At 37.7% G+C, this 26,461-nt stretch overlaps 2 protein-coding genes across 3 annotated transcripts; both read left to right on the top strand.

Annotated features, from left to right (window-relative positions):
* The first annotated feature begins 947 nt into the window (after window positions 1-947).
* p2ry10 (P2Y receptor family member 10) lies at window positions 948-5,038 on the top strand. Its single transcript, XM_051860286.1, has 2 exons — window positions 948-1,160; window positions 1,961-5,038. The coding sequence occupies exons 1-2, from the start codon at window positions 994-996 to the stop codon at window positions 2,793-2,795; spliced, it is 1,002 nt and encodes a 333-aa protein (XP_051716246.1). The 5' UTR covers window positions 948-993; the 3' UTR covers window positions 2,796-5,038.
* gpr174 (G protein-coupled receptor 174) lies at window positions 961-26,223 on the top strand. 2 transcript variants are annotated; one of them, XM_051860284.1, is made up of 2 exons: window positions 961-1,160; window positions 23,865-26,223. In XM_051860284.1, the coding sequence occupies exon 2, from the start codon at window positions 24,057-24,059 to the stop codon at window positions 25,089-25,091; it is 1,035 nt and encodes a 344-aa protein (XP_051716244.1). In that variant the 5' UTR covers window positions 961-1,160; window positions 23,865-24,056; the 3' UTR covers window positions 25,092-26,223. The 2 variants fall into 2 exon arrangements, with proteins under 2 accessions (XP_051716244.1, XP_051716243.1); XM_051860283.1 differs by lacking the exon at window positions 961-1,160 and adding an exon at window positions 14,719-15,025.
* The last annotated feature ends 238 nt before the right edge of the window (window positions 26,224-26,461 follow it).

The following is a 26,461-nucleotide window of genomic DNA, read 5'->3' as shown; positions in this document are numbered from 1 at the left end:
CATACTTGTGAAACCTGAGCTCCTCCATTTACTCAACATGTGCTTTCAGTTATACAGCACAGAGCTTTACATTAGATACTGGTTCTGATGACCAAAATGTTATGAAAAATGTAAAAAATACTTATCTAAATCTGATCAAAGTACGAGACATGAGCACACAAAGAGGTACCATATGGACAAAAATATGTACACCCACGTCACACAGCACTTCCTTTATGCTTGCACAGGAAGGGAGTTTACAGTTATGAAACGTTATATTTATACAAATGTTATAATATAATAACATTATAATTTATGCACATATTAAGTAGCCTCAAAAAGTACTGGGTGATTTAAGTCACTCTAAAAAAATGTCTGAACGTTGCATCAGAATCAAAACTGCCATGTGCTGTAGTTCATCACTGATGTTTGTCAACCATTTTGCTTGATCTTTTGCTCATATATACACACACACATGATGCACACTGTATGATTTTGGCCACAATTTGGCTGTCTAAGACAAATTTTGTGAATATATATATATATATATATATGTGTGTGTGTGTGTGTGGGGGGGGGGGTGTTTGTGTGTGTATGTATGTGTGTGTGTGTTTGTGTGTGTGTTTGTGTGTGTATGTGTGTGTGTGTGTGTGTGTGTGTGTGTGTTTGTGTGTGTATGTATGTGTGTGTGTGTTTGTGTGTGTGTGTGTGTGTGTGTGTTTGTGGGTGTGTGTGTGTGTGTGTGAGTGTGTGTGTTTGTGGGTGTGTGTGTGTGTTTGTGGGTGTGTGTGTGTGTGTGTGTGTGTTTGTGGGTGTGTGTGTGTGTGTGTGTGTGTGTGTGTGTGTGTTTGTGGGTGTGTGTGTGTGTGTGTGTGTGTGTGTTTGTGGGTGTGTTGTATTTTAGCAGTAATTACTCAGTAGAATTAACCGGAAGAAATTTCAAAGTTGTTTTCATTTCATTCCACAGTTTTCTGATTTTCTGTCTACAATAAATGACATCAAAGTTTCACAGTCATGAATATGTCATGTCTGAACAACACGGTGAACTACCACTGTTCAACCAATATGACTGACTGGGAAACAGCCATGAACCAACTCTACACGTTCTTTTACCTGATTATCTTCATCCCAGGCCTGCTGAGCAACACCCTGGCTCTCTGGGTGCTGTGTCGATTCATAAGGTCAGTGTTTCATCCTTAATAATAACTTAATAAATCCAGATTCACACTGTATGATTTTGGCCACAATTTGTCCGTCTGAGACAAATTCTGATGAAATTCTGGCAGTGTCAGTAGTTTTGAGGCTTTTCCAAAGATAACATCAAATCAAAGAGCAATAGGAGCGCAGAACCTGATGATGCAACAACATCAAACCTTCATTTTTATCCGGTTCTCCTTCCAAGAAAAGCCATGATCAAAATTAACTTTAGAGATCATTTTTGTTTGCTGGCCACCATTTCAATCCCGTCACAGATCGTGTCACTGATTGAAGATGTAAAACTTGCGCGTGTCTGTTTTTAATGAGCCTGACATCAATGACAGCTGAGATCCGTCAGAGCGTCACGGCTTACAGCACGGATCATGTTCGTACAGTCTGACAAGCGACAGTCATAAAGGACTATTGTAATTCGTACAGTGTGAACCCGGCTTAACTTACATCTGTTGGAGAACCAAGCTGGTCTACAATATTACAATTTTCTATTCACTCTGTTCAGAGGTGGTGCAATTAGCAATTAGCTTTTAAGTATTTCGACAGATTCAGAATGTAAGTTGAGTAATATGAAAACATTTTACAATGTCACAGCATCATTTCCTCTGAGAAATTTCACCATTAACAGAGTCTTTCCTGGATACTCATTGTGACAGTACTGATCAAGCTTTCAAACCACATCAGGAGAATCTGCTTTTCTTAGATGTATTTCAAGAGGTCTGTTTAGAGTCGCAGGTGTCTTCTAATGCCACGGGTTCTCTTCGATTCACAGCAAAAAGACGAAAGCCATCATCTTCATGATTAACCTGACCATAGCTGACCTGGCTCACGTGATGTCGCTGCCCCTTCGAATTCACTACTACATCCGACAAGATTGGCCTTTTGGCAGCGGGTTATGTCTGCTGTGTTTTTACCTGAAATACCTTAACATGTATGCTAGCATCGCTTTTCTGGTCTGCATCAGCATCCAGCGCTGTGCTTTTCTCATGTGGCCGTTTCGCGCCAAGCACTGGAAGTCCCGCTATGACGTCTGCATCAGTGTTATAGTGTGGGTGGTGGTGGGGCTCTGCTGCTCACCCTTCATTTTAATGAGGAACAGACCAGATTCAGCAAAGGAAAACAGAAGCTGCTTCAAAGACCTGCCAATGCGAAAGCTGCAATTTCACTTAGCCATTTCCATGATGGCCGCTGCTGAACTCTTTGGATTTCTTGGTCCATTAATCATCATTGGCTTCTGTACTTACTTAATAGTGAACTCTTTGCGACAGAAGAATCGCAACGACCAGTCCACCAGTAACACAAGAAAGGCCTTGCGCATGGTCAGGGTGTGCACAGGTGTCTTTCTCTTCTGTTTCGCCCCCTACCACATCAACTTCCTGCTTTATCTGATGGTAACCCAGTGCATTATAACAAACTGTGAAGTGAGTCGGGCCATCAGACAGTTTCACCCTATTTCTCTCTGCATGGCGAGCCTGAACTGCTGCCTCAACCCTCTCATCTACTACTTCCTGACCACCGAGTTCAAGCAGCAGCTGTCCCAGCATGGCAGCTCTGTGCTCAGAGGCCGTCTGATGAGTATGGAGAGCACGTCTTCTTATCGGGAATGAGTAATGAGCATGTGACGCGTCCGCAGTGCATTTTCATCGATGATGAATTTTTCATTTTTGTTAAAACATTTAGTGTAGGGCTGCAACAAGCAACTATTCAGTATTTGTTTGTTTGTCACTTTCAATGGATCAAATGTTTCACATCATGCTTAAATCTTGCCAAACTGGAGTATTTGTTGAATGCTATACATTGCTTGAAAATATAATACAAACATAAAGCTTACAATATAAATGAACATTTTATGTTGGCATAGTTGCAAACACTGTATGAAGTATTTGAAGTTTAATAGTGAAAAGCATTAAAGACTAAATTTGAATGGAACAGAAATTAAACTTTCTATGGACTGCGTGACAGAGACGTTTATTTTTATATAATGCAGACATCGAATTCCAACAGGATGAACTGATAATGTTTCAATCTGAATAGACAAAAAGCACTGATAGAAGTGAAAATGCCAAACTAACTTTATCTGACACTGACTGAGCAAACTAATCATTTTAAACACCTGGTTATTTGACAAAGTTAAAAAATAATGGAAACAATACTGCATATTCATGGATCAATGGACACCTGATAACATAAATAATTGGATACACACTCACGCTCTTCATGTGTTGTTCTTTATTGTTCATTATTGTCTTGTACTTAGAATAGATTAGATTAAATGTGTTAATGTTTAATAAATTAGATTAAACATTTAAAGGTGTTTAATTTAATGCCATTAAATGTAAAATATATTTGAAAACTGTTTAATTTTTTGATGATGTGTTTCTCCCTCATTTACTCATAAATGTCCTGATATGAATTTGCCGTATGTATCTGTGTATTGAATTAGTTTCTTGTTCACTTAAATTTGTATGGAAAAGAACAACATCATTCAGCAAAACATTTTGATTCGTGTTCCACAGAAAAAGAAAAAAAGAAAATCATGGTTTAGAATGACATTAAGGGTGAATAATTAATTACAGAATTTCAGCCATTAAGGGAGTGAGATTCGTCTGGGATTTTTATAGTTAAAGGTGCACTATACAGGATTTTCAGTAACTGTTAGTAAACACAACATTCAGACTTGGCCCCTCCTCATGGGCGGGGCACCACCAGAAGCCACACCCCCTGTCCTGATATGACATCAGTTGCACACACAGCCGAACCGACTCAAGAGAATAACCGTGGGTCTCAAGCCTGTTTTGTCATTTTTCTTCAAGGGCCGGTAGATTTGGGTGTCATCAGCATAAAAACGAAATGACACCCCACGCTTGTGTCGGCCCTTTAAGAATGTGGATTGTGTGGTGGGTTGGTCAGGCAATCACATACTTATATACAGGCACAGGTGTGATCTTCCTCCTCGTGGCATTGATGGTGTGACTTGTTTGTGTGGCACATTTTCTCCACTCCTCTGACTAGTCGGTGTATCCAGGCCTTGTTAGTGGGCATGTTAAGTGTGTCTCGCACAGAAGAAGTGCCAGCTGGTGTTTTGCTGTGGCTCATGTAGAGTCTGGATTGCTGCTTGTTCTTTGTGGTTTTGAACGCCGTTATTTTGCTGTTTGTCTGGATGCAGCTTGTCTCTGTGTGCTATAAAACAGTGGCCTTTTGTTCCGGCGCCACCTGGTGTGTGTGTGTTAAATTGAATGTACTTGTTTAGTTTTTCTTTATTGGCTCATTGTTTATTGTATTTTGTTTAAGTAGTTAGTGTTTTGCAAATTGGTTTGGTTTGTTTAATTGCAGTGCAATTTGTGTTCACAGTTTTGAGCCTTATCTAATGTTTTGTGCAAAGACAAAAAAACTTTTGTTACCTTTTTTTGTTGTTTGTTGTCCCTGTTTTTTTTTTTTTTGTCATTTTGATTTATTGTTGTTGTTGTTGTTATTATTATCATTATCATCTTTATTATTACTATTATTGTTGTTGTTGTTGTTGCTGTTGTTTTTGTTTGTATTGCTTTGTGGGGTTGTATGGTTTGTTTGTTTTTTTTGTTTTTTGTTTTGTAGTGTTGGCCGGTCCATTTGGTCTGACTAAAACACAACCCATTGGCGGACTACCTTGTTAAGGTTCAGTGTACAGTAACTGAATGTTTGCATCATTGGATCTCCTGTACAGTATTGTGGCCACCTCAGCAATTAATGCCAATGAATGTTTAGTATTTGGGTTAAGCTGACTGGTAAAATTTTTGATTGTGAGGGTTTTTGTTTTTATTGACGTTGATGTGTTTTAATCATGGAGAAATAAACTAATGATTTTGTGGCATTATGTTTTTGCTTGTCATTCTTCATTTGGGAGGCTTATTAGGGAGGCTTGTGTATTTGGGTCTCTATTAGGGGCATTCATTGTGTAACTGATTAGGTGCACAATCACACTTGGCAAAAATGGACCCCAAAGGAAGCATATATTTAAGCATGCTTCCTTAAGCATATATAGCAGAAGAATCACAGAGTCCCCGAAGTCTACAGATAAAAAGGTAAAATATCATTCAAGACTTTTAAAAGTGCAACCTCAGTACTATGATTTTTCCTAAACCCACACAGAAAAAAATTCTGCAGTTGTACTAAAACAGCCTTTCCTAATGCTTTTGAAAGAAAAGATACATTTGAAATGTTTCTATAATCTGATAGAATGGTTGGGTCAAGATTTTGGTATTTTAAGCAAGGATTTTACAATTGCATGTATTTTGGGACAGTAGCAGTAAGAAGAGACTTGTTTATTACAGCTAAAATAATTGGCCCAACAACATCGAAGACCTGAAGCAAGAACCGAGTGGGAACGTTGTCTTGCGGACATGTGGTAGGTTTTAGCTGCTTAATAATATCATGGAAAGAGTTCAAAGAGATTGCCTGGAATTCTTTAACAGTTGAAGTACAAAAAAGGGGAACAGACAAATCACAATTCAGAGGAATAATATGCTGTCTTATGTCAACATTTTATCTGTAAAGAACTTTCTAAAGAAGAAAGCTGTCTCATACTACAGGCAGGCAAAAGTTAAACAACTAAAACACAGTTGTCGTCATTTACACGCAATATCTCAAACTTGTTCACACTTATTTCTAATGATGAGATCAAACCAACTGTACAAAATAAGCCAGTTCAGAGTGCACAGTTGGCACAGGTGTAAAACTACAGTTACAAGAAAAAGTATGTGAACCACTTGTTTGTGCAAAATTTTAACAAAATAAGAGAGATCATACAAAATGCATGTTATTTTTTATTTAGTACTGTCCTGAGTAAGATATTTTACATAAAAGGTGTTTAGATATAATCCATAAGACAAAAAAATAGCTGTATTTATTAAAATGACCCCATTCATAAGTTTGTGAACCATTGATTCTTGTGTGTGGTTACCTGGATGATCCACGACTGCTTGTTTGTTGTGTGATGGTTGTTCATGAGTCTCTTGTTTGTTCTGAGCAGTTAAATTGTATTTAATTTGTCTTCCGGGAAACATGCAAGTATCTTCTGTTGCTTCCGAAGCATCAAGCATCAGAACCATCACAAAACAAAAAAACAGTCGTAGATCATCCAGGTAACCACACACAAGAATCAATGGTTCACAAACTTATGAATGGGGTCATTTTAATAAATACAGATATTTTTTTTGTCTTATGGATTATATGTTAACATATTTTATGTAAAATATCTTACTCAGGACAGTACTAAATAAAAAATAACATGCATTTTGTATTATCTCCCTTATTTTGTTAAAATTATTAACATTTTCACAGATTCTGCAAGTGGTTCACATACTTTTTCTTGCAACTGTATATAAACAATATAAACCTATTCAAACCTACACATAGCTAAACCAGCTATATAAACCTACACATACCTAACCTATTTAAAGAGTAATCTAACTACACATATACTTTACATAAATACTTTACATAAAACTTTAGAGATACTTGAATTTACACATGAAACAACACATAGTGCAGTGGTACAGAAGACATATGATGTTTTATTAACAAAGTTCGGAAGGAGCATGGTCAAATAATCTATCCAATCATCATGTCATCTCAACCAGCTTTCAACAATCATTAATCAACATATCTACCCACTCAGCATGAGTGCAGGCCTGGATTTAAACACAGTCGACTCACCCATGATTCCTTGACAGTTTTCAGCATTCCTCCACACTCACCTGGTTACTTCTTAACCTGAAATGGAGGGGGGTACTCTGGGTTCGGGCCAAATACCGAGCTAGGAGCCTTCTCCCTTGACAGCACGCTAAATAAGCATACCATTTATTCAATATGACTTATTTGTAAGTGTGAACTCGTGAATCAAGGCAAAAACAGTGCAAACAGGGGTGGTCAGTAGGGTGAGAAATTTTCTGGTTCCGGTTCCGATTACGGTTCAGCCTAACAATTCCGGTTCCGGTTCCACTAAAATAATTAAACAACTAATAAAAAATAGTAGTAAGGGAAAAATGCACAATACTTGACTCAGACAGTCCTTTTTGTGTTTATTATTCTTGTAAAATGACTGTTAATCTCAACAAATTCGCTAACACTTTACAATAAGGTTCATTAGTTAACATTAGTTAACTACATTAACATGAACTAATAATGAACTGCATTTCTACAGCATTTATTAATCTTTGTTAATGTTAATTTCAACATTTACTAATACATTATTAAAATCAAGAGTTGTATTTGTTAACATTAGTTAATGCACTGTGAAGTAACATGAACAAACTATGAACGGCTGTATTTTTATTAACTAACATTAACAAAGATTAACAAATACAGTAACAAATGTATTACTCATGGTTAGTTCATAAATGAACCTAAAGTGTTACCACAAATTAGATAAGATGCTTGAACACACATGTAAGATCCAGACAGGCGAAACAGAATTTTTTTGTAAGTTGGATTCATAAAGACTTGTTTCTGAAAGAATGATTCAGTGATAGACACATTTTTAACAGTAAATTTGTTGCCACCTAGTGGCGTAACAATGCAGTCGATACAGTCGTTATTTGAAGTCCAGACACTTTCAGAAGGTAATTTATTATACATAAACATAAGCGTTTCTATCTGAATCAGTGGTGTGCAGTTGTGCACATTTTTTATTTATTTATGAATCAATGTAAATTCATGCATTACTCTTAACGTTGACACATCTTCCTTGTTAAATGAACATTACATAAAAAAGAAACCAAATACAATTCTATTTTGTAATTTTACATTAACAACGTAATGTTCTACTTATCAAAACCAAGTCAATCTCATCAAGTTAGTGTTTTAAGCAAGTTCCAAAAATAATAACTAAAGGCAATAATAATTTAAACAATATATTTTATTTGTGTATTGATGTTTTTCTTTTTAATAGTCAACTTAGGCTATTTTGGATCATCAGTCATGCTCCGTAAACACCGTCTGTCACAGACACGAAGATGTATTTGCACCAAGCTGACTGCACTAAAACCCCCCGCAGTCATCGTGTTTTCAGTCCATTTCGAGTTTGATTTTGACGTGACATAAAGCGGTGATATCTAACTGGGTGATCTGTTTACTTACTTTTCAATTAGTCTTCCCATTGATGCCATCATTTGTTCAGTCAAACTGACGCGCAGAACGTGCACGTCAACAAGAGGCGGGATTTATCGCACAAACCAATCATATCCAATCATAACCAATTACATCCAATCATAGCGCGATGGAGACATTGCCTCCTCTCACGTGACTTTCCCCCATTCATTCTCAATTACCCCCCACAGAACCGCACGCCGGGGGTCTGATGATTTTCTATTGTTTCCTGTGAGAGCAAAGGGAGGCATGCCTCCTGCTGTAACTTTACCTGCGGGTGTCGCTGTTGGGCAGTGTTCCTTAAGAAATACGAGTGACTTGCACTCTTTTTAATGTCATAATTTGTAATCTTTGTGTTGTTTTATATGTAATATGGATTATTTTCTCATCCTATTTTTTTTAAGGGAGGCACTGCCTCTCTTGCCTCCTCAGAGGAAACGCCCATGATCTGAATAATAAGCTTTTGTATACCATAATTGGAATAGGCCTATTTGTCACACAGAAATAATGATACTGTGTGTTTGAAAAGATTGTTTGTGACATGACAACTCTCTTTAGATCAACGGATGCGCGAACGCAGATTTGAATGTCGCGATTTTATTTTGTTCAAATGTTTAATATACACGGGCAAATCGTTGTCATTTAGGAATTAGATCATGTGGGTGATGAAATCGAGAACGTGATCTTTTAAAGATTAATCGTGCAGCTTTGGGCACCTCTCTCTCTCTCTCTGCATTGTAATCTGACGTATGTGAGTAGCGCGAGGGCTTTTCAGTGCATTCATTGCTATAGCCTAATATTCATGATGTGAGATGTCTCTATTAAAGGATACACTCCACGCACTTCGCCCACCTATCACACCAGAACTGTTTTCGGAACCGAAACTTAGAAATCTTGCATGGTTCCAGTTCTTTTCAAAAAACACTACCGGTTCCGGATGAGAACCAGTTCTCGGTTCCCAACCCTAGTGGTCAGAGACAAGAGTATGGCCACACTTTAGATTAAGGTCCAATTCTCACTAGGAACTAACTATTAACTATGACTTTTGCCTCAATAAACTCCTAATTACTGCTTATTAATAGTTAGTAAGGTAGTTGTCAAGTTTAGGTATTGGGTAGGATTAAGGGATGTAGAATAGGGTCATGCAGATTAAGGCATGATAATAAGTTAATAGTGAGAATTGGACCCTAAAATAAAGCGTTACCAAGAGTATTACCGAAGGTGGATGGTTTGTAAGGCCCACCTATGAGTAGTCTACTCGCTCACATAGTATTGCACATAAGAATTGTAAACAATTTTTGAAATAAACAGCCCTTGGCGGGCAATAGCACCAAGAGGTTAAGTGTGTGGTGGGATGGGGTGGGAGTGTTAATGTTTCTGGTTCAGGATGTAGGGGTTTGAACACGGTTTAAGTTGAGGACTCTTGCAGCCTGGGGAATTAAGCTGCAGCAGTCTGGCAGAGCGGGCTCAGATGCTTCGGTACCGTCTTCCTGATGGCAGGAGCTTGAAGAGACTGTGGGAGGGATGGGTGGGGTCCTTCACAATGCTGGTGGCTTTACTGGAGCATTGTGCAAGGAAAATATCCAGGATGGAGGTGAGAGGGACACTGATGTTCTTTGCATGTGTGTTCACTCTCTTCTGTAGGGTCTTGTGGTCTGCAGCACTGCAGTTTCCATACCAGACAGTGATGCAGCTGGTCAGCACACTCTCAGTGGTGCCCCTGTAGAATGTGGTGAGGTTAGGTGGAGACTTGTTTTTTTCAGACGGCATAGGAAGTGGGGGTGCTGTTGGGCCTTCTTGGAGAGTGATGTAGTGTTGGTGGTCCAGGTGAAACCCTCTGTCATGTGCACTCCCAGAAATTTAGTGCTGCTGACTCTCTCCACAGTTGAGCTGCCGGTAGTCAGTGGGAGGTGGTCGACAGAGTTTCTCCTGAAGTCCATCACAACCTCCTTTGTCTTCGCTACATTGAGGGACAGGTTGTTATTACCACACCATTTGGACAGTTGTGCCACTTTCTCTCTGTAGACTGTTTCATCGTTGTTGCTGACGAGGCCTACCACAGTTGTGTCATAAGCAAACTTGATGTGGTTGGAGCTGAACTTGGCAGTGCAGCACAAAGAGCAGTCCTTGTATAGTAGTGCTCGAGGTGTTGTGGCCGACATGGACTGACTGAGGTCTTCCAGTTACAAAGTCCAGTATCCAAATACAGAGCGAGTTGGTTGATGAGTTGTTGTAGGATTATTGTGTTGAATGCTGAGCTGAAGTCAATGAACAGCTGTCAGCTGTTCAGCACAGTCTCTCGGTGCATGGCCAGGTATGTTGTCAGCACCTGCAGCCTTGCGTGGGTTAATCCTGGATAGGGTCTTCCTTACGTCAGCTGCAGACAGACAGAAGACCTCGTCATTGGGAGGTGTGGGTAGTTATTGTGCGGGTGTATTGTTCTGCATCTCAAACCATGAGTAGAAGTGGTTGAGTGCATCTAGGAAGGATGTGTCATAATCACAGGCCTGTGGCAGGGGCTTGTAGTCAGTGATGGTCTGAATGGCGTGCCACAGGCTCTGTGTGTTACTGCTGTCTGTGAAGTTAATTAATTTTTGTGCATACAACTGTTTTGCCTTTTTGATGCCACGTGACAGATTGGTTCTTGCCGTTTTAAGGGCTTCTTCATCTCCTGAACTGAAAGCATCTTTAGCAGCTCACGGACCTCTGCTGTCAGCCATGGTTTCTGGTTGGCACATGTGGGGATGGTCTTGGTGACTGTCACATCATCAATCTACTTGTATAAGCAGTCACTGGTATCAGTGTATACTTGAAGGTCTGTGTGATCGTTGTAGTTGGCTGCCTCTTTGAACATGTTCCAGTCGGTGTACTGACAGCAGTCCTGGAGTGTTGAGATACCATTTAGCCACACTGTGATGTACTTTTGAACAGGTTTGGCAAGTTTGAGAAGTGGTCTGTATGCTAGAATTAGCATAACAGAAATGTGATCCGAGCACCCGAGGCCTTGTATGCATTTTTTCCCATTGTGTAAACCAGGTCTAATGTGTTGTTTCCCCTAGAACTTCAGCAAAACTGCCTTTAGGTTTGCATGGTTGAAATCACCAGATATAATGAAAGACCCATCAGGGTTGTTTGTTTGTTTGTTGCTCGCTGACAGAGCTGTGGCTGAAGACGCCGCTGCTTAAGACAGAATGGCTAATGACAACACTGCTTGGGTGGAATAAGGCAGGAAGGTCACCAGTGGAACAGTCAAGGTAATGGTCTGTGAAAGTGATATCATGATATCAGGAAGGGCCTGATCTTCCTAATGTACAGGGTAAATCTGCACGATCAGGCAGTTCTAGCTGAATGTTCTGTGAAGCTCAACTGATCGTCAGTCATAACTCCAAGATTCCTGGCTGTCCTGGAAGGTGTGATTGTTGAAGAGCCTAGATGAATGGTGACGTTATGTTCAAGTGTGGAGTTCACTAGAACCACAAGAAGTTCTGTCTTAGCGAGTAGGAGCTTAAGGTGGTGGTCTGCCTCTTCATCCAACTAGAATGAGAGGTAGAGTTGTGTGTGATCAGCATCAAAAGCAGTAACTACTATTAACTAACAAGAAATTCTGATTAATGAATTAGTAAGTAATAGTGTTCAGTTGAAGGTAGTAGTTCACTATTAGCTAATCAGTAACTACTGTTTTTTCATACCTCCCATAATTAACATGAATGATGCATAATGTATAATTAATTCTAAAGGTCATGGTAACACACTAGTAATGACTGAAGTATTATCAAATCCTTCAGAAGGAATTACTAATTATTTGAATCAGTATTATAAAGTGAGAAACATGATAACTCTCTAGTAACTACTGGAGTCATTGTAAACTTTTGAGGTTTTTGTATGTTTTTGTTCAGTAATTCCTTCTGATGTATTTGGTAACACTTAAGTAATTACTAGTGGGTTACCATGATCTTCACTTTAGAATACTGATCCAAATAATTAGTAGTTCCTTTAGAATTATGTTGTAACTCTTGAGTTATTACTATCCAATACTTTACAAAAACCTCAAAAGTTTACAATGACTTCAGTAGTTACTAGAGAGTTATCATGTTTTTCACTTTATAATACTGATCCAAATAATTAGTAATTCCTTCTGAAGGATTTGGTAATACTTCAGTCATTACTAGTGTGTTACCATGACCTTCACTTTAGAATTAATTATACATTATGCATTATTCACATTAATTATGAACCTGTATATAGTAGTTCTCAGTAGTTCTCTGGGAGGAATGAAAAAACAGTAGTTACTGATTAGCTAATAGTGAACTACCACCTTCAACTGATCACTATTACTTACTAATTCATTAATCAGAGTTTCTTGTTAGTTAATAGTAGTTACTAGAGTGTTAATAATGCATTATTCATTTGCTCCTGTGTAGTTATTCATTAATGAAGGATCAGTATTCTAAAGTGTGTCCTCAAAACTTTACACACAAATCCAAGAATTGCACACACAAAATGCAAACTGCCTCTCTCTTGCAAAATGAAGCACTGCATTCAAAATATTACAAACACATCTCAAAAGCAAACATTTGTCTTAAGTTGCAAACACCTCTGCTATAATATTCTATTTTGGGATGTATCATATATACAGCTATCCAAAACCTAAAGCTCCTTCATGAGCTCCTGTGTACAGTTCTGTACAAGACTGAAAGTAACTGGCAGAGAGATGTTGAACAACTTACGGTAAACACGAAAGCAAGATTGAAACCAAACCTTTTTTTTCTTTTACTGTAAGTAATTGTGGTTGTGAATACAGTATTACACAGTACAAAAGAAAAGAAATACATCAACCATGTGCAGTTGGACAGAAACAAAGGTTGTGTTTGAAAAAGGAAATCAAGATTCTTCCTGTTAGATTTTTGTGTGTTACAGAGAATTGTGTGTTGTGTTTTGCAAAAAGTGTTTCATGAAATTGAAAACTGAGTCAAGGGCCGAGAATTAGTGTGTGGTTTCACAGATTTGGTGTGTGGTTCTGCTATTTGAGTGTCAGGTTTCAGAAATTGTGTGACAAGTAAAGATTTTGTGTGTAAACGCAGTTATTTTGTTCTGATCCAGCAGTCACATTTATAGCCTCAGAGTAAAGGGATTTGTGGTTTTGATGTTACTTTGAATTATAGAAATGGAAAATTGATAAATTCATGTTCTGTTATTTTTGTTTTTAATAGAAAACAAAAAAGGAAGGCTTTAATATAGGGCAGATTAAACATATTGCCAATCTAGACAATTACAGTTATATAAGTATTGTCTATATTTTAAATTAATATTAATGAATATGATATGAGTAGTTAAAATAATCTGAAATGAAGTCACTGTAGCGATTGATGTAATAGGTAGGATAGAACCTGTATTGCTCCTGCCTACCCTATACATGTTTTTAATAAGCACTGAATAAAATAACAACATTTATCCACACAAAGGCCAAACAGAGTAAATCAAGACACGTGGAAAGGTAGGCCAAACAGAACTGAAAACTACATGTGAAACACCAGACAAAGAACATGGGAAAACACTGGGTTTAAATGCTCAAGATAACAAGGGCAGGTGAAGGTGATGAATTGTCATGGAAACAAGTGAGGGTAACTATGGAAACAAACAAGGTACAAACCAAACATTAACTAAATACAGAAACAATAGGAACAGAAAACACTTCAACTTAAAAGTCCTTTAACACAAGACAGAAATCATGACAGCTGGCATTATTGAGGTCAAACTTTAACACACAGAGATATAAATGTCTTACAAGATTGAATGCTTTTGATGTCAAAGATAGATTTATTCAGAGTATCTGATGAGAGCTGAGAGAAGGGTTGTTGACAATTTCAATTCGATCAGGGATAGAAGTGTGATTCAGTGAATTGACACAACACATTCGCTTAAAAATTATGAAATTACATGTATACACTCAATAGCAATAGATGAACAATAATGTGCTAAGAATATAACAGAAAACAGGCTGAAAGAAAAAATATCTGACAAAAATCATTAAAAAAAAAAAAAAAATAGAATAAATAAATAAATAAATAAATAGCCCTGAGTTCTTTCTATTAATTTAATATTTTGAATGACATAAAGCACAGCTGGCTGGAATCATCAATGTCCGGCTCTCTTTCAGTCAATCAATATAAATGTAAGTAATTAACCGTGGATGTATTCACAGTTTCCAGTCAATATGTCTGTTATAATATGTAAATCTAATGCAGAATAGTTTTTTTTTTTTTTTTTTTAAATGAATGTCTTAAAAACTGTAAAGAAAAGCAAAAGCAACTTGTCTCAGGAGAATGTTGTTTTTTTCATCACCAGCAGCGATCATCCAACACTGTGAGAAATAGCAGAAGTAGGAGTAGAAAAGCAGCAGAACGCTGTTCACACCCCCACAGGAAACTACTGACATCAAGAAAAAACTGTCAGTGTGAGCTGACACAGAAACAGAAAGTACATCAGTCGGGATACAATATATATATAAATATATTTTAAATACAGGAAAAAAGTCAAAACTGTTTCAAAGGTGATGTGTTTCCATTAGTGAGTTGGAGTGATGTAGATATTGAGAAATAGGGAGTTTGTCTGATGAAACGTTGTCTACTTTGGGTTGCGATCACATGTTCATGGGTTGAAGTGTGTTTCTGTCAGCCATTCATGCAGAGACCACATTCACTCACTTAACAAGGTAAGATACTCTTTTATACTCTTCTTTACTGCGTGTAGATCAGACCATTATTAACTGTGGTAGACCTAAACTGGGCTGAACCTTAACTAGAATAATGCTTACATGTCCTTCTGTGTATGAATGCTGTATGAATACGGGTGGTTGACAAAAGCAGGGGCGTCTTTTTTACATGCTTTCAAAACTCAATAAGACTAAACTCTGCCTGCTGATCTCTGTCCTACATTTGACATTAAGATTCATCTTTCACTCTTACACTCTTAAAAAAGAACACAGAAATACTGTGGAAGCCAAGCTGAATCTAAAGACAGTCTGAAGTTCAATAATATGAATAATACTTCTACTACTGCTACTACTAGTAATAATATACATCTACCAAAAGATTAATTTAAATAATATTATTCAGTTGACTTAGCCAAACGTGTCACAACGATCAGCTAATGTAAAACTGGCTAACGTTAATATGTACTTGAATCTCAATTGCCCAGAGTTCTGTTGAGATTCTGGCTCTGCTTTGATTGTTCATCTAAAACTTATTCTGTCCATTCAGGAAACTGATCTTTTTAGCAACATTTCCGCTGTGAATTTGCACTTTGTTCTTTTTCAGTGTGACTTTTACCCTGTTAACCCTTATGTCCATTCACATGGACAGTTATTTCAACAGACTGTTTATAACAATATATCCCACCTATACCCAAAACTTACAAAAAAACAAAACAATTTCCAAATATTTAAGCATCACACGTGTCATACTAATCAGCATATTTAGATTTTATAGATCCAGCTGGTTTGGATTTGTGTTTGTAGGATTTCAACATGTAATCATTTATGTAGTCTGAGAGAATGACATCAATAATCAATAGCAGAAAATTCTGTATTTATTGTAAAATGCAGTCAAGCGGGATGATATGTTACTTTGAAACGAGTGCAGTAATACACGGAAATTCCCATACAGAGATAAATGACACGTCTCATTGTGAACCTTGTACACACACCACCCACAAACCACACACACACTGTGACAAATCGCAAAAAGGAAAAAAAGGGTTTCTGGATGATCATACTGAATAACTGTGACCCACCTAAAAAAAACATCTTGCTGCATTTGTTCTCAGGGGTGTTGTTCGGTGTGAATCTAGTGTCAGCACACACTGCAGAGTTTTGCCTATATGAAAACAATATGAAAAACAACTCTCTCAGACACACAGACCTCTGTAGATGCTCTGAATCAGGTGGTCAGGAATGCAAATTTTGTGTTCAGAACGTATGTGACTGTTATCCAGGAACTTGAGAAATGATGCAAATGTATCTTACTATCCACAACCAAATTCCATTCAACTTTTATCTGTATAATTCACAATGAATGTGAAATAAACTGTACAAATGGATCCATGTTTATAAACACAAATGTTTTCTTTTGTCTGAGTGTATCATAATTTGTGTATGCAACAAGATGTGTGTTTGTGGATCAGGTGACGTGTTCATTCACTGATGCTTTTCCGAGTTCATCCTATTTGATTCATTTGGCTTTGAATAATGAATAAGCCACAGTGCTATTATTATAGTGTGCACATCGAGCCTAAAGTTCAAAAATGTGCATTACTACACTCAAACTAATGTTTTTCAAATTATCTCTGCAAAATTCTGAATTACAAGAATGTGAAGCATTTTGTACAAATAGAGGCATGTTTGTGAATACAAATGTTATATTTTGTGTGAATGTATCAATTTGTACATGCAACATGTAATATGTGCGTTTGTGCATCAGGTGATACGCCTGCATTCATTGACATCTTTACTTAGTGTGTCCTATTTGATCAGTTTGGATTTTAAGACTTTCTTCCGCTGTCTTACACGATCCACACAGAACTGTGCCAAAGAAATTCAGCAGCTCCAGACTCTGAGTGATGCCAAACGCCTATGATTTTATTAATGATTTACACTGTTCTGGTGGTTTGACTCTTCTCATGTGGCCCTTTAACAGAAATACTTTCACTATAGATCTGTTTAGCACCATAGCAAATTCAGTTAATATTTATTAATATTTTATCAAACTTACATCATAACACAAGACACAGAATAGATGAAGTTACTGTTTGCCCATATAATCTTTGACAAAAGCGTTCAGAAACCCCAACAGAGCTGTTTTATCAGTTCTTCATTCGTTTGGGCTTCTTTATATCTCTGTAAGCATTAGTGGTTCAGCTGAAACTGAGGATGATACACGAATGATGATCATTTATTATTTCAGTAAGACATGGGCGGATTTAGAGGTGGGGCGTCTCGCAGGGGACATCATGATTCTATCATTATTCTGCTGCTTTTTTCAGCGATTCGGATTTCGGATTTCTATCGCTCATGTCAAGTCAATGATAACAACCACATTCTATAACCGAACTCACACCTGTAAATGTTCAGGACTCACAGCTGCGTTTTCAGCGAAGCCCTGCTGTGTGAACAGAGTAGGCTATGCTAAAATTATAGTATTATATTATGTTTTATACTTATAAGTAATAGTTATACTTGTAATAAAACAAGAGGGCAGATAACTGGCAACACCCTGTAGTGTGAGTTTTATCGCTTGCACAAGCAGTTTTATTACAATTCAAAGAGACCATATTTCACATAAAATAGTAGATGTCTAAAACACTTTGAAAAGTTTATTTTCAGTGAGAAAGAGAAGACAGAACAGAAAGCCAAGTGTGAAGAAAAATACAACCACTGATCACAATTCACACCCCAATTCAGAACAGAATTCACTCACCAGCAGCCGGAGATGAAAAACATGATGCTTACAAGGAAGAAGAAAACAAAGTCAATCATATCCTTAAATAATATTAACACATTTTCTCCAAAAAGAAATTCACCACAAAACAAAAAAAGATGGTAACAATAGTTGTGCTAGTCCTGAAAAACACAAATTATAAATACCTTGAATGAACACTTGTATTAAATCCTTTTAACGCAAGCCGGGTGCACACTGTACGATTTATAATAGTCCTTTACGACTGTTGCTTGTCAGACTGTACGAACATGATCCTCATGTCACACTGTGGGATCTCAGCTGTCATTTATGTCAGACCGTACGACAGTCAAGACGCGTTAAAAACGGATGCGAGCTTGAAAACTTGTCCGGATATTTACATCATCAACCCACACACGTTCGGTGACTGTGAGCTGCGTTACACGCGGGACTGAAATGGTGTCTAACAAAGACGGTAACACTTTATTTTAGGGTATTTTAACTAGTTGCTTATTAGCATGCATATTAATAGAATATTGGCTATTTATTAGTACTTATAAAGCACATATTAATGCCTTATTCTGCATGACCTTATTCTACATTCTTAATTCTACCCAATACCTAAACTTAACAACTACCTTACTGACTATTAATACGCAGTAAATTAGGAGTTTATTGAGGGAAAAGTCATAGTTAATAGTTTATTTGTGTTCCCTATACTAAAGTGTTACCACAAAAACATCTCTAGCGTTAATTGTGATCATGGCTTGTCTTGAAAAACGAAGACAATTTGACGTGTGTCGTAGGAGAAGTTACACTGGAGGATTGTGCACTAAATCTTCTGACACTGCCAGAATTTCGTCAGAGGAAAAATTTGATCGGCTGTCTGTGAACATGTCAAACTAGCGATCAAAGACTACAGATTTTTGCCTAGGATTATATGAATCTTTTAGGATTCTCAAAATTTGTCTCAGACGACCAAATCGTGGCCAAAATCTCACAGTGTGCACCCGGCTTTAGTCAAATACCTTTAAGATAACTGGACTTAAGAAAAAGGAGTAAAAATCAAATGGATGGTTCTTCTTTAAAAGATACCTACAAAACAGACTTTCATGAAAACAACAGGATTTATGTAAATAAGAAACTTCACAATACTTCTTAAGCATACAGTTCACTCAAATGTCATTCAAATACTCTGACGAATCATTCTGAGTGTCCATCAGACATCTGGGGAATTTTTGCCTACTGTTTTATGAGTGCATTCAGGTGAAATCAGACATACTTCTTTTGTCACATATGTTTTTCACCTACTATGATAGTAGGGAAGTATGTGATTTCGGATACAGCCTATATATCAAAATAAGACTACTTTCTACCTCAAATGATAAAACCCATACACAGAGCTACAGTAACACACGACCACATTTAAGTGAGTGAATGTGACCCAAGGACACACAAACAACTCTGCAATTTCAGAGTGAACAGCATTAAACAAATCGAACATACGATAACTCTCTGTCAGTTCAAATCTATATGCATCCATAAAAATCACTATTAAAACATGAATGAGCAAACATTACCTGATAGTAACGCATGCTTGTTTGAATGAATGGATGAGACAAGAGCACTACACTATTGTGTGTGAAAGGGAAGGAGGCCTTCGCAGGGGATAGTTTAGTTGACACTTCAGGACTGCATTGTCGTCGTTCTTCATCTCATCTGGATACGGCCTGGATTGGGCAGACTAGAGTAAACCTCGGAATAAACAGAGAGAGACTAATATTATCGTAGACGCCATTCTTCTTATGATGTAACGAGTACATCAGGTGTTATGGGAAGTGTTCCCGGTTCCTGCTGACCTAATCAATGCAGCCTAATAATTTACATGATTTGAATTATAGAAGTAGATAATGTGTTATGTGTATGCAAGTTTAAAGAGATGTGTTTTTAGGTCTAGATTTAAACTGATCGCAATAGACATGAAGGACTATAATGCATTAAGAGCTTATTCAAGTACTGGGGAGCTAAACCATTTAGTGCTTTGTAAGTAATTATCAAGATTTTAAAATCTATATGATGTTTAATAGGGAGCTAATGCAGTGTTGACAGAACTGGGCTAATATGGTCATACTTCCTAGTTCTAGTAAGAACTCTAGCTGCTGTGTTTTGGACCTGCTGTAGTTTATTTATCAGGCGAGCAGAACAACCACCCAGTAGAGCATTACAGTAATCTAGCCTTGAGGCCATGAACGCATGAACTAACTGTTCCGCATTTGTCACTGAGAGCATATGTCGTAGTTTAGATATATTTTTAAGATGGAAGAATGCGGTTTTACAAATGGTAGAAATGTGGCTTTCAAATGAGAGATTGGTATCAAAGAGCACACCCAGGTTCCTAACTGACGACGAAGACTTAACAGAGCAGCCATCAAGTGTTACACAGTATTCTAGGTTATTACGTGAAGAAGTTTTTGGTCCAAAAATTAGAATCTCTGTTTTTTTTTTCAGAATTTAGTAGTAGGAAATTACTGGTCATCCAATTTTTTATATCAGCTATGCATTCCGTTAATTTTGTGAATTGGTAAGTTTCGTCAGGGCTTGAAGAAATATAGAGCTGAGTATCATCAGCGTAACAGTGATATCGCCTAAGGGTACAGAGTGAAAAAAGCAACGGTCCTAGTACTGAGCCTTGCGGTACTCCATACTGAACTTGTGATCGATATGACATCTCTTCGTTTACTACTACAAACTGATAACGGTCAGATAAGTATGATTTGAACAATGCCAATGCAATTCCACTAATGCCAACATAATTTTCGAGTCTATTTAAAAGAATATTGTGATCAATAGTGTCAAATGCAGCACTAAGATCCAGTAACACTAATAGAGAGATACAACCACGATCTGATGATAAGAGCAAATCATTAGTAACTCTAATGAGAGCAGTCTCAGTACTATGGTACGGTCTAAATCCTGACTGGAAATCCTCAGAGATACCATTTCATTCCAAGAAGGAACATAGTTGTGATGAAACTGCCTTTTCTAGTATTTTTGACAGAAAAGTGAGATTTGAGATTGGCCTGTAATTGACTAATTCTCTAGGATCAAGTTGTGTTTTTTTAATAAGAGGTTTAATAATAGCCAGCTTAAAAGTTTTCGGTATGTATCCTAGTGATAAAGATGAATTAACGATATTAAGAAGAGGATCTATGACCTCTGGAAGCATCTCTTTCAATAGCTTAGTCAGTATAGGGTCTAACATACATGTTGTTGATTTTGATGATTTAACAAGTTTAGTGTCACGATTGGGTCCTCTGCACCAGATCTCCTGGGCCGCCAGAGGGAGCCCTCTCCCGAGTATTAGGTTCATTTGGACTACAATTCCCATACACCCACATACCTGGGACTGATCACGCTCGCACCTGCCGCCAATCACATCATTACCCATGCACTATAAAACACTCATTCACACACAGTTCCTTGCGAAGTCTTGATCAGCCACGGTTATCATTTCTGAGCGTTTATTCCTGTTTGTTTGCCTGTTATCGAATGGACTGCCTGTTATTGTTTATTCCTGCCTGCTGCCTGCCTCGACCTCTTTGCCTGTCCCTGTTTACCCTGTCTGCCGCCTGCCTCGACCCTCTGCCTGTTACCTGGTTTATGATTCCTGTATTACCCTTATTGTTGAATAAACTGCAAATGGATCAATACCCTTCTGAGTTGTTACATTTAGACAATTCTTCCTCTCCTAAAGCAGCGAATTAATTGAATTTTTCCTCAGGGACACTACAATGCACTGTCTGTACTGTAGTAGATGGTTGCATGGTTATAATTTTCTCTCTAATACTGTCAATCTTGAAAGTAAAAAAGTTCATAGAGTCATTACTGCTGTGCTGTTTGGAAACATCAGAAGTTTAAGCTCTATTTCTCATTAATTTAGCCACTGTATCAAATAAATACCTAGGGTTGTGCTTATTTTCTTCTAAAAGATTTGAAAAATAAGCAGATCTAGCAGTTTTTAAGGCCTTTCTGTACTCAATCATTCTCTCTCTCCACGAAATGCGAAAAACCTCTAGTTTTGTTTTCTTCCAGCTGCGCTCTTCCTGGCTGCTCTCTTAAGGTCCCGAGTGTGCTCGTTGTACCACGGTGTTGGACTAATTTCTTTAATCTTTTTTAAGCGCAAAGGAGCAACTGTGTCTAAAGTGATGGAAAAGAGAGAGTCAATAGTTTCTGTTGCAACATCGAGGTCTTCTAAGCTGTCTGGTATGCTAAGGCGATGAAACTGATCAGGAAGATTTATAAAGCGATCTTTAGTGGTAGAAGTGATGGTTCTACCATATTTGTGGCAGAGAGGCAGTTTTGCAGCCTTGGCTAAATGTAGTATACACGAGACTAGATAATGATCTGAGATGTCGTCACTCTGCTGCAGAATTTCAACGGCATCAATATCGATTCCATGTGACAATATTAGATCTAAAGTATGAATTAAGTAAAGAAATGCTCACTTTATATGTAACTTCTAGCCACTGCTGTGATGCTGTACAATCGCTTCCAGTCTGAATACTCGCGTGTCTCTGCAGCTGCAGTGAAGATGTAGTTACGCTCATGTGCTGCTCACACACTGCTCACGCATGCAGTGTGAAATAGGTGTAAGACTATGTGCCATATTACTAGAGAGAAGAGCAGCACCATCCCAGGAGGGATGAATACCATCTCTTTTCAACAGGTCAGATCTGCCCCCAAAACTTTTCCAATTGTCTATGAACCCTATATTATTCTGCAGACACCACTTAGACAGCCAGCCATTGAGTGATGACAGTCTTAAACAAATTGTTTAAAAGCAGCTTTACAGTAGTAACAGGAAAATTATGTATTTTGGCTGATGTTCAGCTGAAGTCAGTTCAGTGTTGATTCAGTTCCATCAATTATTAAATTAGTTCATTTCATCTAAACAGTACACTGTAAACTTAAGTAAGTTGGCAAAACTGAAAAAAAAATTGAGACAATCAGTTGCCTCAAAATATTTATGTTAAGAAAGATTTAAGTAAGCAGAACTGGCAGATTTTTATTTTGTACTCAAACATTTTAATTGTTCTTAACTTGAAATGTTTGAGTACATTAATTCATACATTTAACTTAAAATTTTTAATGTAAACTCAATGTGAACATTTTTATTAGTGCAAACATAGCTAGCTATAACAAGCTAATTCAGAAAATGCTAACTTGCTAATTTGCTAACATGTTAACAACAGAAAGGTATAGAACCTGCTGAATGAGTTCAGCAATATAAAGCATTTAACATACCTGCTCTCAAACCAAGCCACATGCACCACTTGTCACCATGGAAACTCTCCAAAAACCCACATTAACACAAACTCTTCTAAATTAGCATAACAAAATATTAATCATTACTAAATCTCCCATTATCAATTAACAAACATTATATAACACTTAATTTTAGCCTTTACTCTTCCTTTTGAGTGCCATGGGCAAAGCATGCTGGGAAATAGAAATCCCAGCCCAGTTTCAGTTAAACTTAAGTTCATCTAAATGAAAAATGAAATAAGTTCATAAAACTCAGAACAATGAAACAGTTCAGTTTACTTAAAATATATCAGATCTGTGAACTTGAAAGAAAAAGAAAGTGCTAAATACTCATAAAAGTTCATTTGTCCTACTCAAACCAATGAATTATTTTGGGCGCTAGGGTTTACAGTGCAGCTCTGGAGAAAACAGCGATGTCATCGTCCAGCTCATTCAGTTCAATAGTATCAATGCAGACAGATCAGTAATATTGTTGAATAATAAGTGTCCCAGACTAAGCAAGCCAGAGGCGACAGTGGCAAGAACCCAAACTCCAACAGGTGAGAAAATGGAGAAAAAAACCTTGGGAGAAACCAGGCTCAGTCGTGGGCCAGTTAAACAGAGTTTGGTTGTGGATAGTAAGATACATTTGCAACATTTGTGAAGTTCATGGATAACTGTGCATGTTTTTGTTAATAATTATAAGAATAACTTCATCCCATAGTTTTCCTTCTAATGTTAATCTATAGGAATGGATTATTGTATGTAACTTGAGCCGTCTCTGCTGTCTTTCAGAACCGGACACATTGAAACTACAGCTCTTGTGTGGAAGTAACAATGTCAGAAGACTATTTCTGGGATTTTTTAAATAACCTCATTTTGATAAGGTATTTTTGTGTTTACTGGATGCTGTTTTGGACTCTGAGAGGTGTCTAACAACGTGTGCCATTCCAAAACTACAGTGCAATGCCAAGCTGAACTCAATAAATGCTCAACATTCATAGAGTTGATGGGAAAACTCTCGGATTCCAGTTAAATGAGAGGAAGATGAATGACAGCGACATCTCCTGCAATTTCACTGAGCAACAAATAATACGAGATTATCAGCATCGGATTTATGCAGTCTTCTACACAGTGATTCTAGTTCCTGGACTGATCGGCAATGTTCTTGCGCTCTGGGTTTTTTATGCCTACGTAAAGGAGACAAAGAAGGCAGTGATATTCATGATCAACCTGGCCATCGCTGATCTGCTGCAGGTGTTATCACTACCTCTGCGCATCTACTACTATTTGAACAATTCATGGCCTTTCGGTAAGATCGCTTGCATGGTCTGTTTCTATGTGAAATATGTCAATATGTATGCCAGCATCTTCTTCCTGGCCTGCATCAGTGTGAGACGCTGTCGACTCATCATCCAGCCGCTACGCTATAGCAGCTCAAAGAGACGGCGGGACCGCAGCTGGTCTTTAGTCGGGTGGTTTGTGGTGTGTTTGGGATGTCTGCCGTTCCCTCTTCTACGGAAAAACAATACCAATGCAAAATGCTGCTTTGCCGAGCTACCCATGATGCAACTCAGCAAAGAACAAGGAATATCCCTTGTGACAGTTGCAGAAATCACCGGTTTCCTTCTTCCGCTGGCTGTAGTGGTCACCTGCACGTGGTTGACCGCAGCGAGTCTGCGTGAGAAAACCTCCGTACTGCAGGACACGGGGGAAAAGCACAAGGCGCTCAAGATGGTGTTGAGTTGTGCTAGTGTATTCCTGGTCTGTTTTGTGCCCTATCACATAACTTTCCCTTTAGACTTCTTGGCCAAATCAAATACTGTTAGTGATGCATTTAAGGTTGCAGTCTTCCATGTTCATCCAGTTACCTTGTGTCTAGCAAGTCTGAACTGCTGTCTGGACCCAGTGATGTACTACTTTACCACCGATGAGTTTAAGCGTCGCCTGTCCAGGCCAGAATTGCAAGAAAGTTTGCAGTTACACCTCAGAGGTTCTTGCTCCACAAATCGTGATGTCTGAGGCCTCGAGTACAGACAGAGGTGACAGAGACTGCACAGGGACGTCGCTTTTAAGCCATAACAAAAAAAAAAAAAAAAAAAAAAAAAAAAAAACTTTCTGTATGTACAGTTGATGAACTCCAAACATATTTGTTGAGATATGTGTTCAGACTGCAGAATATTTTTGAAACTCAGCTGTGTATTGATATGATTTGTATTGATATGAGATAATTTTACAAATAAACCTTGTTCTGCTCTTAAAGTTCAGGGAATGGGCAAAAAAAAAAAAAGATCATTTTTTTTCAGGATTCTTTGATAAATAGAAAGTTCAAAAGAACAGAATTTATTGTAAATATATTTGTTTGTGTAACAATGTAAAAGTCTTAAAGGGTTAGTTCACCCAAAAAATGTAAATTTCAGCTTCCAGGTTCTATGTCCGAATGGACAGTATTGGCCAAAGCTGATCACATCACCTTTATTTATATAGCGCTTTTTACAATGTAGATTGTGTCAAAGCAGCTTTACATTGATAACTGGTACATTATTTGGCTGCACAGCAGCTCTTAAAAGAATAGTGTCAATGCAGGCAGATCAAAGCACTGTTGAATATCAAATGTCAAGTCAAATGTCAAGTGTCCCCAACTAAGCAAGCCAAAGGCGACAGCGGCAAGGAACCCAAACTCCGTGATCAGCACGACGCATGCGTGTGATTCTGACGCGGGAGCCGGCGTTCTGACATAAACACAGAAACGCAGCACTGCGCCAACTGCTTAACAGACGGACAGGGAAAAGAAGAGATTGTTGAATAAAGTGGTTATTTTTGTTTTGTTTTTGTGCACAAAAAGTATTCTCGTCTCTTCATAACATTAAGGTTGAACCACTGCAGTCACATGACTGTTTTAACGATGTCTTTAGTACCTTTCTGGACCTTGAATGTGGTAATTCCGTTGCTTTCAATGGAGGATAAAAAAAACCTCTCAGATTTCATTAAAATATCTTAATTTGTGTTCTGGAGATGAACGAAGGTCTTACGGGTGTGGATTTTTTTCAGTAATTAATGACAGAACTTTCATTTTGGGGTGAACTAACCCTTTAAAAATTACTTCTGATCCATTTAATGCATTCTTTCCGAATAAAAGTATAACTTTCAAATATTTTTACTGAAAGTGTTTAAAAATTGTAGTAAACAATCTATCAATGTGCTATATTGTTAAGAAACAAATGTTAAGACACAATTTAAGATTATGTTTTTAACCTTGCTTCAGATACACTTAATTTCCGATGACATACAAGGTTTCTCTGCTATCTGAATCTATCCACTTTTCCATGAGAGTACGCCAGATTACATCTTAACTTGCCCAAAGCAATTCAGTTATAAAATTTTAAAAACAG

Source organism: Ctenopharyngodon idella, chromosome 14 (assembly GCF_019924925.1).
Source record: "Ctenopharyngodon idella isolate HZGC_01 chromosome 14, HZGC01, whole genome shotgun sequence".
NCBI lineage: Eukaryota > Metazoa > Chordata > Actinopteri > Cypriniformes > Xenocyprididae > Ctenopharyngodon > Ctenopharyngodon idella.
The sequence above is the reverse complement of the archived record's forward strand: the minus strand, read 5'-3'. Positions and strand labels throughout refer to the sequence as shown.

Coding starts and splice junctions, on each gene's coding strand:
- gpr174 (XM_051860284.1), top strand. CDS start 24,057: ATGCTCAACATTCATAGAGTTGATGGGAAAACTCTCGGATTCCAGTTA.
- p2ry10 (XM_051860286.1), top strand. CDS start 994: ATGAATATGTCATGTCTGAACAACACGGTGAACTACCACTGTTCAACC. Junction 1,161..1,960: donor GTGCTGTGTCGATTCATAAG/GTCAGTGTTTCA, acceptor TTCGATTCACAG/CAAAAAGACGAAAGCCATCA.